Consider the following 14,775-nt stretch of genomic DNA (forward strand, 5'->3'; position numbering starts at 1 on the left):
GGTTATAATAATTTACATACAAAGAGAGAAGCGCTCTACCAGGAACGAACAACAGCTCAGTGGCTTGTTCTATGGCGATTTACCACCCAGAGGCAGCTTCTTTTAGACCAGTGTGCTTTTCACAGAAGAAAACTTTCCTGAAGTATATCAGTCTGATCCCGCCAAGTAAGGTCAGTCCAGCCCCGAAATACCAGGCAATTCTCCTCTGAACAAGGAACATGACAACCCCAGACGATCGTTTCGGCCTCCTATGAGCCTCGTCAGTGAGGTGCAGCCACATTCCTCTAAGCACACTGGGCAAGGAGTCCACGTCTGGTTTCCCCCATCACCCATAGGGAGACTTCCCCAGGGTTATAATAATTTGCATACAAAGAGAGAAGCGCTCTACCAGGAACGAACAACAGCTCAGTGGCTTGTTCTATGGCGATTTACCACCCAGAGGCAGCTTCTTTTAGACCAGTGTGCTTTTCACAGAAGAAAACTTTCCTGAAGTATATCAGTCTGATCCCGCCAAGTAAGGTCAGTCCAGCCCCGAAATACCAGGCAATTCTCCTCTGAACAAGGAACATGACAACCCCAGACGATCGTTTCGGCCTCCTATGGGCCTCGTCAGTGAGGTGCAGCCACATTCCTCTAAGCACACTGGGCAAGGAGTCCACGTCTGGTTTCCCCCATCACCCATAGGGAGACTTCCCCAGGGTTATAATAATTTGCATACAAAGAGAGAAGCGCTCTACCAGGAACGAACAACAGCTCAGTGGCTTGTTCTATGGCGATTTACCACCCAGAGGCAGCTTCTTTTAGACCAGTGTGCTTTTCACAGAAGAAAACTTTCCTGAAGTATATCAGTCTGATCCCGCCAAGTAAGGTCAGTCCAGCCCCGAAATACCAGGCAATTCTCCTCTGAACAAGGAACATGACAACCCCAGACGATCGTTTCGGCCTCCTATGGGCCTCGTCAGTGAGGTGCAGCCACATTCCTCTAAGCCAGAGCTTTCCAAACTTTTCATGTTGGCGACACACTTTTTAGACCTACATAATTTCGTGACACAGTAATTAAGTTGTACTGGCAAACAGGAGGTTAAACTAACTTGTTTTAAGAGATACAGACACATACATAAATTATATAATAGCGAAATGTATTCACAAGTAACAGTATATATGTGCAAGAATTAAAAAAAGTTTAATAACACCAATAGCTACTTACTTTTTTAATGGGATGTATGAGGTTTATGGGATGAGCACAGTTTCTGAATATTTGGTGGAATATTGGATAAAGACACTCACATTTCATCATCAAGCATTTTTAAGCTTCCCCTTCCTATCCATATATCAAGAGCAGGAGCAGCAATGCACTACTGGGAGCTAGTTGCAAAAAAAAAAAAAAAAACACTGACTTCAGCTCAGTGTTTAAGCTGCCGCCCTCAGAGCTCGGTGAGTCCGACTGACTATTGCCCACCCTGCAAACACACTGCTGTCCCACTCACTGACTACACGTGCAGTCACAAGCTAATTAAGGAGACTACACGTGCAGTCAGCAGCCAATGTGCCAACGGGAATAGTTTCAGTTCCCACTGAGCTGCGCCAATAGGTTAAGTTGATCTGTGACCCCCTAGGTATCAATCACATGTCAACCATATGATATGCGTAGCAGGTAGGCGTAAAATCAGAAACCAAAAAAAAATAAAAAAAATTTTTTTAATTTGAGCTGAAGCAGGGACACACCTACACACTGCTGCCGACACACTAGTGTGTCCCGACACACAGTTTGGAAAGCACTGCTCTAAGCACACTGGGCAAGGAGTCCACGTCTGGTTTCCCCCATCACCCATAGGGAGACTTCCCCAGGGTTATAATAATTTGCATACAAAGAGAGAAGCGCTCTACCAGGAACGAACAACAGCTCAGTGGCTTGTTCTATGGCGATTTACCACCCAGAGGCAGCTTCTTTTAGACCAGTGTGCTTTTCACAGAAGAAAACTTTCCTGAAGTATATCAGTCTGATCCCGCCAAGTAAGGTCAGTCCAGCCCCGAAATACCAGGCAATTCTCCTCTGAACAAGGAACATGACAACCCCAGACGATCGTTTCGGCCTCCTATGGGCCTCGTCAGTGAGGTGCAGCCACATTCCTCTAAGCACACTGGGCAAGGAGTCCACGTCTGGTTTCCCCCATCACCCATAGGGAGACTTCCCCAGGGTTATAATAATTTGCATACAAAGAGAGAAGCGCTCTACCAGGAACGAACAACAGCTCAGTGGCTTGTTCTATGGCGATTTACCACCCAGAGGCAGCTTCTTTTAGACCAGTGTGCTTTTCACAGAAGAAAACTTTCCTGAAGTATATCAGTCTGATCCCGCCAAGTAAGGTCAGTCCAGCCCCGAAATACCAGGCAATTCTCCTCTGAACAAGGAACATGACAACCCCAGACGATCGTTTCGGCCTCCTATGGGCCTCGTCAGTGAGGTGCAGCCACATTCCTCTAAGCACACTGGGCAAGGAGTCCACGTCTGGTTTCCCCCATCACCCATAGGGAGACTTCCCCAGGGTTATAATAATTTGCATACAAAGAGAGAAGCGCTCTACCAGGAACGAACAACAGCTCAGTGGCTTGTTCTATGGCGATTTACCACCCAGAGGCAGCTTCTTTTAGACCAGTGTGCTTTTCACAGAAGAAAACTTTCCTGAAGTATATCTGATCCCGCCAAGTAAGGTCAGTCCAGCCCCGAAATACCAGGCAATTCTCCTCTGAACAAGGAACATGACAACCCCAGACGATATGTTCAATTTATGTATTATCTTACTATAAATCACTCTTTTACACATTCAATTCAGTTACATTTTGAGGATGTGTTATATATATATATATATATATATATATATCTTATTAAAAATAATTTTAAGTTACTATGTTGACCAGAATTAGACTGGTCCTAACACTACTTTGCCACAGAGGGCTGAATCATTCCTGCTTTTACTCTCCATAATAGAATGAGACTCCCTGGCTTTTTATTCACAACTATTACACTGCCATGAGCACACCTGAGCTTGGGTGGGGTGCTTAAACCAATGGGAGATGGTCAGTCTAATTGGGGCACCTTGTAAGTTGGTGACTGGCTAAGCAGAATATGGCCATATTGTGTGACTAAGATCCCAATATTATTTAAAAAGAATAGTTGTCTCTTGATGTTGTTTGCAGGCAATTTTTTTGCAGCAGTTAAAAAAATATGTTGTGCTTTTGAAAATAGATGTGCGCCAATACCTCTTTGTTTGTGTAATTACTGGGTCATATTGGCAGCACTCACAGATGTTGTATATAAATTTTGTAAGGTGTGCTAAAAAAACAAATTTTGTATTTGTACTTAAAAGTAATCAGGGAGACTGACCATCTCCCATTGGTTTAAGCACCCCACCCAAGCTCAGGTGTGCTCATGGCAGTGTAATAGTTGTGAATAAAAAGCCAGGGAGTCTCATTCTATTATGGAGAGTAAAAGCAGGAATGATTCAGCCCTCTGTGGCAAAGTAGTGTTAGGACCAGTCTAATTGGGGCACCTTGTAAGTTGGCTAAGCAGAATATGGCCATATTGTGTGACTAAGATCCCAATATTATTTAAAAAGAATAGTTGTCTCTTGATGTTGTTTGCAGGCAATTTTTTTGCAGCAGTTCAAAAAAAATATGTTGTGCTTTTGAAAATTGATGTGCGCCAATACCTCTTTGTTTATATATATATATATATATGTATATATATAAAAATTGTAAAACATATATATCTATATCCTATCTATCTATCTATCTATCTATCTATCTATCTATATATATTCATCTCTCTGTATGAATATATAAAGGTATAGATATTTATACATACAATAAAATGTCAAATATTAACATTAAACACATAGTAAAATACATTATTAAAAACGATTAAACATTATTTTACAAGTTTTAAGGTACTGTATATATGTGTATATATGTATGTATATACTTATATACATATATAAACACATAAATAGGCATATATATATATACATATAAGTACATATATTTACACCCATACACATATTAAAATAGACATATATAAGTTCATTATGGCCCTTTCAAGTCAAACACCTTGAAATATACCATATAGCTTTTAACCCTTATCATTTTTATTAATATTTCTATTAATAATAGTTATCAGAATCTGTATATATGAGTGTAATTTATTTATTTTTACCCCTTGCACTTTACTTTTGCCCTTGAGCACACTCATTTACTTTCAACTTGTAATACATGCGCAAATTAGCGTGGTCGCAATGTTGCTTACTTAACTTTAGAGTGCCATTGTAATCTAGCCCTTTATTGGTAGGTTGTATTTTTAAATAGAATTGAGAAAACATTATTGATTTAAATCATTTGCTTTAGCTAATTTTTAAACCAAACATTATTTATTAATTATTTAGATATTTAATTAATTTGCACTTAATACATTTTAACAAGGGTAAATATTAATATATTTTAATAATGATTATAATAATTATAATATATTAATTATATATAAAAATAATATTTTTTATGAAAATGGTATAATTCGAAAAGTTTTGACACCACAGAAAAACTAATTTTATTTTGTTATGTGCTGGTAACAGCCTCTTCATTGTTTCTGTATAAATGTATATAAAACATTTATTTTTATTTTAATATCCTTTCAAGACATTAAAAGGGACAGTATACTGTAAAATAGTTTTTCCCTTAAAGTATTTCCAATTACCAGCTGCAGAGTATAGAGAAATTGAGAAATTGCATTTTCAGGTTTATTTGTGTATCTGAATTAGCTGGTTCTGTGCTTTGATACCACAGCCTATTGACATGGGATGAGCTTGCAGGTAAAATTAGATCTCATTATGTTATCACTTTGTGTACACAAAAATGCTTCCTTATCTTGTGTCTCTTTGCAAACCAAACCTCAATACTTAGAGAGAACAACTGAAAATTATAATTTTATTAGTTATCTCTTCTGCACCCCACCAAGAGTGTAATTTATTCTGCTGACAGTAGCCTGGAATTACGTATTGAAACTTTCAGTATAGGTGGGGATACCACAGGCTAAACCAGCTTTTTCAACTGCTGAATTAAGGGTAAATGAGCTACTTGTAAACTATTTAATATACTCCAGCAGGTAAAATGGATCATTGGGAACTAATTTAAGGGGAGAACATTTTTGGGCAAACTGTCCCTTTAAAAATAAACAAGTGTTTTGTGTTTTTCTCTTTGCACAGCTCAAGAAATTCAAACAATTATAGTTTTGTTGAATCTAACTACATAATACAAAAATACCTTGAGGAATTGATTATGAGTAATAACTGAAATGGACTATTTATTTTTCTCTATAAACCTGTATAAGCCATATATCTAATTTATTTAATACCAGTGTATAAATATGATGCATATATTCTATTACAGCTGACAAGCGTATTATCATTGTTTTTCCTGACAAATGTTTCCTTTTTCTAAAGAAAATATTTAAAGATAATTCATTTAACAACATGTTCTAAATATAACCTAAAATGTTTTTTTTGTTTTTTTTTTATAGCTATTGCAGTACAACCTGAATGCATTAAAACGTTATTGAGCATTAGAGTAATATTGTTTTATAGTTTAGACAAACATCATGCTAATGGTCAATCAAACAACAACCATGGCGTTCCATATACTAGCGTTTGCCACACAGACACAGAAGCAACCTTTTCTTTTCAGTGTTTTCTTCATTATATACATGGCTGGAATTATAGGAAATCTAACCATAATTCTACTGGTTTCTATAGATACTAATTTACATACGCCCATGTATATTTTTCTAGGAAATTTATCCTTCATTGACATTTGTTTTACTACTGTGTCTCTTCCGAAGTTGATGGATATTTTAATAACTGGATATAACTCAATATCCTTCATACAGTGTCTAACACAGACATACTTTACTGTTTTCTTTTCAAGCACTGAGGTTGTCCTGTTGTCCTTCATGGCTTATGATCGTTACCTTGCTATCTGTAACCCATTAAGTTATCATGTTTTGATGAATAACAAAAAATGTGTAATGATTTCTTTAGCCCTTTGGACAACTGGATGTGTGAATTCATTTCTTCTTACTGGTTTTGCTTCCAAGTTGTCATTTTGTAAGTCAACAAGTCTTTGGCAGTTCTATTGTGATATCAAAGATTTAACAAGCATTTCATGTGACAACACAGTATTAAACAATATAATCTCTGTAGAAACAGTTCTATTTGTAATGTCTCCATTCTTGTTGAGTTTAACTTCTTATATCAAAATAATTATTAGTATCCTGAATATGAAGTCAGTGAATAGTAAAAAAAAAGCTTTCTCCACTTGTACGTCCCACCTCACAGTCCTACTAATTTACTATGGGACTATTGTGTGTGTATACATGGGATCAGCTTCAGAACAAGCAGGGGAAATGGACCAGGTATTCTCTGTATTGTACACAGCAGTGACTCCCATGTTAAACCCTTTAATATACAGTCTAAGGAACAGAGATGTAAAGAAAGCATTGATCAATATTTTGCCTATTAATTGCAAATAGAAGAAGCTTAGCACTAAAGAAGCATTTACTTAAAGCTTTCATTATTGCTCTTGTTTAACCCCTTAAGGACAAGGACATTTTTCAATTTTCTTACCCTTAAGGACCAGGGCTATTTTTACATTTCTGCGATGTTTGTGTTTAGCTGTAATTTTCCTCTTACTCATTTACTGTACCCACACATATTATATACAGGTTTTTCTCGCCATTAAATTGACTTTTTAAAGATATCATTATTTTCATCATATCTTATAATTTACTATAAATAAAATTATAAAATATGATGAAAAAATTGAAAAAAATACACTTTTTCTAACTTTGACCCCCAAAATCTGTTACACATCTACAACCACCAAAAAGCAACCATGCTAAATAGTTTTTAAATTATGTCCTGAGTTTGAAATACCCAATGTTTACATGTTCTTTGCTTTTTTTGCATGTTATAGGGCAATAAATACAAGTAGCACGTTGCTATTTCCAAACATTTTTTTTCAAAATTAGCAATAGTTACATTGCAGTGCCGTGTTGTCAAAGGAAGCAGGTGAGGCAGCGCCTCACCTGTCCAATGTGTGTATTGCACTTTTTTATTATGTTTAATAAAAAAATAATTTATTTGTTTAAATATATATAATTTTTTTTTATTTAGCCAAGGTACCCCCATAGCCCCCCACCCCCCACCCGCAGCCGACTCTGCCACCATGATACAAGGCTGACTGCCTGCAAACTAGCGATCTATCCATATTCATGTTACGCAATGAAGGAGAGGCTGTGAGACGTTCAGATGCCCTTCCATTGCGTAATATGGATATCTTGCAAATTAAGTGTATGAGCCATGAGAGCTAGCCCCACCTAGTGGTGCTGCTTAAGCTCCTCGCGGCCCATACGCTCCCTAAGGAGGCTGCTGTACAAATAGCCTCGAGAATCGGGAGCAGATCAGGAGTGGGTCTCAGTGAGTGACATCACTCTTGTGGCGCCTCAGCCTGTAGGAGGCTTGTCATATTCTGGCGTGGGAAGAATAGGAACTAAAGAAAACAGAGCTGCTGAGTCTAGCTGAGAAGGACTTGTGACAGTGTGAAGGTGTGACCTGTCCTGCCCTGGAGTCTGGACAACTTTGATGGATTGTGAAATTGTCACTGACTGTCTGGTGTAGAACTACGGTAAGTATTAAGTAGTAATAATTTTTCCCCCTATTTGAATTGTAAGCTGGACAGTCAAGAGCCTGCTCCAGTGTTCATCTGCACCCAAATAATCAATAGAAGATCTGATCTCATATGCAGATGCACGGGTATTACTATATTCTTTCTCTTCTGAATTGTGTCTGTTTTTATTTATTGCAGGTAAAGAAAAAGTTTTGTGATAAAACTTTTTCTTTACCTGCAATAAATAAAAACAGACACAATTCAAAAGAGAAAGAATATAGTAATACCCGCGCATCTGCATATGAGATTGAGATCAGATCATCTATTGATTATTTAGGTGCAGATGAACACTGGAGCAGACTCCTGACCGGCCGGCTTACAAACAGGACCGTCATTACTTGTTTTCAGGGACTGGTTGTTGGGGGAGGAGGTAGTAATGGTTGACAATCTGCTAAAGCCAGGGGCACGTTGTGAAGCAGCCAGCAGTTTAGCCGTGCGTTGACTGTTCTAGTCCAGGACTCCAGGGCATGTGTATATGCCATTTGTTTGGGCAAGTGCATAGCCATACCAACCCCAGCTGCAGCAGTGTGTTACAGAGAGTCAGAGGTGAGCAGTGCACTAAGGAGCGGTATTGTAATTACCAGAGCGTCTTGAACTGTTATTAATTAAGGCCCTTAATTAATAACTGTTCAAGATGCTCTGGTAATTACAAGGGCTGCCCAGGACATTCAGAGAGCAGGAGCAGCTGCAGGGGGGGGGGCAAACTGTTGCACTACTTCCCTTACTCTATTTTCATAAAGCATTAGAGTGCTTAAAACTCCCCTATGACCTCACCGTTTCCAGCAGCTTGACATTGCATGCAGTACTGATCGGTCAGGCATGAGGAAAGCAGAGTCATCATCTGCAGTCACATCCCACTGCTTCCAAAGTATCTGCCATTGGGGTTGTTTAAAAGTGTAAAAGAAAGCGCTACTGTTTTTAACATCTCATCTCGTACTTCTTTAGAAGGCTGGAGTTCACAAAAACAGGGCAGCTTTGTGCCTGACATTCCGATGTTAAAAATAGTAGCACTTTTAAACAAACCCAACAGCAAATACCTTGGAAGCAGTGGGATGTGACTGCAGATGACGACTCTGTTTTCCTCATACCTGACTGATCAGTACTGCATGCAATGTCAGGCTGCTGGAAACGGTGAGGTCCTAGGGGAGTTTTAAGCACTCTAATGCTTTATGAGAATAGAGCCAGGAGAGCAAGGGAAGATGAAGAATACTGTTAAAATGTCAGCATTTGTTTTAGTTGGAAATAAAATAAGATCAACCCTGTTAGAAAACAAACACAAAAATGAGACCTCATTTAATAATAATTTCCCTAAATTCGTGACCACATTTAATGTAGAACATCATACAATTAAAAAAATTATACAAAAGCACTGGCACATTATAAAGGAGGATGAATATCTAAGACCTATAATTCCAGCTAAGCCCACAGTTATCTTCAGAAAAGGACAACATTTTAAACAAAAATTAGCCCCCTCACTCATAAAAGGCATAGCCCCCAAAAAACCTTTACAAATAAGTAACATGACAGGCTTCTTCACTTGCGGCAAATGCAAAGGTTGTAACTACACCAGAAGAACACACAAAACATTTGACTCCACAGTTACGGGAAACAAATTGAAATAAAAGAATTCATTACTTGCAAAAGTAAAAATGTGATATATCTGTTGCAATGTGGCTGCAAAATCCAGTATTTAGGACAAACGTCTAGATTTTTAAAAACAAGAATCATGGAACATCAAAATAAAATAGAAAAGAATCATGATGACCACGGAGTGCCACTACACTGCAACAATTGTGAACATTTCACAAAAGAATCCTTTCTATGGATAGGAATTGAGAAGGTTGAAGTTCATTGGAGGGGTGGTAATCTGGCAAAACAACTAGACCAAAGAGAATTAAAATGGATACATACACTTAGAACATTTGCCCAATGGGGTCTAAATAAGGACACAAAAATTGCTGCCTTTGTCTAAAAAACTCTTAACATATGAAAGGGGGGGCAAAATAAATGATAAATTCAAAAGGTGAAAATATGGGGCCTAAATAAATCAGTAACATGTTTTGTTCTTGTTGAGGTGAATACGAGTATAAGGACACACACAAAAAAAAAAAAAAAAGAAGCTGTTTTTGTCTTAAAAACCTTCAACATATGAAAGGGGGGCAAAACAGATGATAACCTATAATGTGTTCCTTAGAAACAATGGGGCCGGAATAAACCAGTAAAATTTGTGTAAAGTGAATACAGAAAACATTAGTACATGAAAGGGGGGCAAAATAAACATGTATTTATACAGACAGTTCATGTTATATCATCACACTTAATGTTTATATATACACATATTGTACAAAAGAATATAATTCTCACACTTAATTTCAAGAAATTATATGCAACACACAAGTCACTGAGTCAATATTTAACATTCAAGTCTATTTATAATATGGATGTTTAATTATGAAAAGTATCTATTCCAACTTATAACAAACTTCTAAGTGGCAATTTATTCTACCTCCTCTAAATATTTGGATAAGTAGAATTCATATAAGAAACTTTGTATCTGTGAATAACACTTATGTCTTTTTAATTTGAGAAAAAAAGAAAAGGCAATCAATATCACTATATCAGAAACTGTTTTTCATTGGACATTCGATAACATGTGATACCCACTGACATATCAGACCTGAATGGGAACCTAAAATAGAGAACTACCTGAAAGGGAACTACAAAAAATCACTATACCAGAAACTGAATTTCATTGGACAACCTATAACATGTGATCTTCACTGACATACCGGACCTGAAAGAGAACTTGAAACAGAAAACTACCTGAAAGGGAACTACAAAACCGGCAAAAATGATGATATCTACAGAAATTTTATATTTTAAAACAAACTTATAGTTTCTTATATAATTAATATTGTTTTTTATGTTTTATTAGATGTTTATTTTAAATTTACAATTGAAATTTTGAATCGGGTGTAAACCTGCTCTCCTCCAATGGGGAAGCAGGTAGCGTAACTGACATGTATTTAAAGGCCGCCTGTGCAGCGGAAAGGTATGCTTTGGTTTGTAAAGCACTTTTATTGCTCTTGAGAAAGACCGATGAAACACCTTTTGCTGGGACCGATGAAACACCTTTGCGTTGAGCCAAATAAAGACAAACTTTTTTACTGAATCTGTGATATTGTATTTTCATATTGGGAAGGAGCCGGTAACCTGCAATATACACTGTGAGTAGATATTCACCTTTTTATGGTGTATTGTCTGATATTTCAGCACCACTATTTTGCACCTAGAGTTATACAACCGAGGAAGGAAAGGAAGATACCAATGACTGATACAAGCTGAACCAGCGCCTCCAGCTAGCACACCTGGTATATCTAAGTATGCATCTGCCCACTTTACATTGCTTAAATGAGGAATGGGTGGGGGAGGCAGAACACTGTATTGCCCTTCAACCTCTGCTATGAAATAACCTGGGGAAGAAAGAAGAAAGCACTCACCTATTCAGTACTGTGCGTTATGAACCTGCCATGTCTGCACTGTAAAGTATGATATTCCCTCCCTGTACACTGCATTATACTGATCTGTTCATTATTATGTCAGTAAAATAAACATTAAACTTTCATGATTCAGAGAGATCTAAATTTTCAATTTACTGCTATTATTAAATTTGCTTTGTACTCTTGATATTTCTTTTGAAGTGTAAGCTCGGGAGCAGGAATGCACTACTGGGAGCTAGCTGAACACATGGGTGAGCCAATGACAAGAGACATATGTGCAGCTACTAATCAGCAGCTTGCTCCCAGTAGTGCATTACTGCTCTGGAGCTTACCTAGGTATGTTCTTCAACTCAAGATACCATGAGAACAAAGCAAATTTGATATTTGCGTGTATGTAGTGAGCAGCATGTGTAAATATATTATGGGCAAGTACTGTATGTTTCAGTGAGCTAATCGTGTGTGTGTTATTGAGAAGTGTTTGTGTTTGTCAGAGAGCAGAGTGTGTGTGTAGTGTGTGTGTCAGTGAGCAGAGTGTGTGTAGTGTGTGTGTCAGTGATCAGAGTGTGTGTGCTGTGTGTGTCAGTGAGCAGAGCGTGTGTGCTGTGTGTGTAGTGTGTGTGTGTTTGTCATTGAGCAGAGTGTGTGTGTGTGTGTGTGTGTCAGTGAGCAGAGTGTGTGTATATACTGTATATATAGGTGCGTGTGTGTATGTTTCTTGGGAGTATTATAGTCACTGCCTCACCAGCCTCTGATCTAACCGCACGTCACTGTTACGTTGTAACACTGATATCTATCAGGAATCCCTGAATATCCTTTTACATGTATATATATTTTTTTTTAGTAGACAACCCAAAGTATTGATCTAGGCCCGTTTTGGTATATTTCATGCCACTATTTCACCGCCAAATGAGATCTAATAAAATTTTTCACTAACTTTAGGTTTCTCACTGAAATTATTTAAAATTAGCTTGTGCAATTATGGCACAAATGGTTGTAAATGCTTCTCTGGGATCCCCTTTGTTCAGAAATAGCAGACATATATGGCTTTGGCGTTGCTTTTTGGTAATTAGAAGGTCGTTAAATAACGCTGCGCACCACACTTGTATTATGCCCAGCAGTGAAGGAGTTAATTAGGTAGCTTGTAGGGTTAATTTTAACTTTATTGTATTGTAGTAGACAACCCAAAGTATTGATCTAGACCCATTTTGATATATTTCATGCCACCATTTCACCACCAAATGCGATGAAATAAAAAAAAATTGTTACATTTTTAACTAACTTTAGGTGTCTCACTGAAATTATTTACAATTAGCTTGTGCAATTATGGCACAAATGGTTGAATATGCTTCTCTGGGATCCCCTTTGTTCAGAAATAGCAGACATATATGGCTTTGGCATTGCTTTTTGATAATTAGAAGGCAGCTGAATGTCACTGCATACCACACTAGTATTATGCCCAGCAGTGAAGGGGTTAATTAAGCAGCTTGTAGGGAGCTTTTAGGGTTAATTTTGGCTTTAGTGTAGAGATCAGTCTCCCACCTGACACATCACACCCCCTGATCCCTCCCTGACCCCTCACAAACAGCTCTATTCACTCCCCCATCCCACAATTGTCACCGCCAGAAAGTCTGCCAGTACTAAAATAAAAGCCTTTTTAAAGCATGTTTTCAATATAAATAAATAGTTTCTGCAGTGTAGGTTCCCCCTTACCCTCCAACCTCCATGATCCCTTCCAAACAGCTTTCTTAACCTCCCCCCTCTTCCTATTTGTGGCCATTTTAGGCACTGGCAGCTGCCTGCCAGTACCCAGTTTCTTAACAAATTGTTGTATTTTTTTACCCCATTTTTACGTAGTGTAGCTGCTCCCCCTCAATATCCTACCCCCTCCCAGATCCCATTCCAAACAATATTTCCCCTCTCCATTCTCCCTCCTCCCACTCCCTCTCGCATAGATAGGTTGGTTGGTCGCACGCCCGCCCACCTTGCGAGATCCCGCCAACCCTCCCGGAACAGTGGCCGGAACAAGTCCAGTGATCGGCCACCTCCCTGCAGCTGCTCTGACCCACCAACAATCGGCACCATCGCTGGCCGATGCAGAGAGGGCCACAAAGTGGTCCTCTCTGCATCGTTGTGCCAAAAAAGGTATTGCAGTGATACCTCAATATCGAAGCATCACAGCAATACCTTGAAAGTGGCTGGAAGCGATCAGGATCGCTTCCAGACACTTTAACCCCCTAACAATGTACAGGGTATGTCGTTGGTCTTTAATGAACAGTTTGTGTATGACGCACCCTGTACGATGTGTGCGTTAAGAAGTTAAAGATTTAAAAAAATTGTTCATAAACACCAGCATGTGTCTGTTGAATATATGTTTTTGTTGTTTTACTTATATATATATATATATATATATATATATATGTTCTGTCTATTATATGCTTATTATGTTCATGTTGATGACATCTGGTGGTTTCATGTTGCAATTACAGATGGTTCCTCTCAAGAATAAAAAAGGAAGTGTTAATAAAGTTTGTAATAAAAGTTACTTTCAGTTTCTCAGCAGCCATCTTAGCTTCAAGAAGCATGGAAATCAGCACTTAAACATTTGCCTCTAAACATACATAGGCCTGTAAGTTATTTGTTGTTTGCTAAGAGTTCATTGTACATTTGAATTGCATTGCTATTTGCTGTAAGGATTAAATGTAAGCTCTCTGTGTTAGAAACATGTATTATTTAGTGTATGTATTGCAAGCACCACATGTAACTACATATTGTAATTTCAACTTTTCTTGTATTGCAGTTTTACGAAAATAACTATTCAGAAGTAAAATCAGTTTGGAATAAGCACAAAGCTATTTCTATCTGGTTTGTTAACTAGCTGTCTAGTTATCAGTTAATGAGGACAGTACAGTAAAAAGGCAGGCTATATCAGGGGAAGATACAGAGCTGCATTGTAAAGTAAAAAAGCATGCTATATCAAGGGAAGATATAGGAGCTGCATTGTAAAGTGAGAAGCAATAACAAGCAAGATACAAAGGCTGCATTTAAAAAAAAAGCAGTAAATAACAAGCAAACATACAAGACCTGCAATTTAAAGTGAAAGGCAGTAAAAATAATTTGCACAAGAACTGCAATTAAAATATTTTACTACTTTAAGCTGATCACTATGAACCAAGATAAGAGTGTTTATATGACGCAGCAAACTTTAGAGACCAGATCCTATGCCTCTGGCTCTAAATATTCCATGCGCTCCAGCAGATCATCAGTCAGTTCTGCAGGACTCAGAGCCCGTGCAAAAGCACAAGCAGCCCATGCACAAATTTCTTATGCTGAAAAAGAAGCAGACATGATAAAGCAGAAAGCAGCAATAGAAGCAGAGGCAGCTAGGCGTGAAGCTGAAACAGCACAACGCAAGGCAGAGTTAGAAGCTAATATGCATGTGCTAAAGATTCAAAGGGCAGCAGTTGCAGCATCTGCAGAAGCAGCAGTCTATGAAGCAGCAGCT

The 14,775-nt window shown here is 38.1% G+C and overlaps 1 protein-coding gene across 1 annotated transcript; it reads left to right on the forward strand.

Moving 5' to 3' along the window:
• Window positions 1–5,674: 5,674 nt before the first annotated feature.
• Window positions 5,675–6,577, forward strand: LOC128667032 (olfactory receptor-like protein OLF4). The gene has a single exon (XM_053721898.1). The coding sequence runs from the start codon at window positions 5,675–5,677 to the stop codon at window positions 6,575–6,577; it is 903 nt and encodes a 300-aa protein (XP_053577873.1).
• The last annotated feature ends 8,198 nt before the right edge of the window (window positions 6,578–14,775 follow it).

Source organism: Bombina bombina, chromosome 1, assembly GCF_027579735.1.
Source record: "Bombina bombina isolate aBomBom1 chromosome 1, aBomBom1.pri, whole genome shotgun sequence".
NCBI classification, from domain to species: domain Eukaryota; kingdom Metazoa; phylum Chordata; class Amphibia; order Anura; family Bombinatoridae; genus Bombina; species Bombina bombina.

What these genes read in the sequence shown, in the direction of transcription:
- LOC128667032 (XM_053721898.1), top strand. Translation starts at nt 5,675, where the DNA reads ATGGCGTTCCATATACTAGCGTTTGCCACACAGACACAGAAGCAACCT.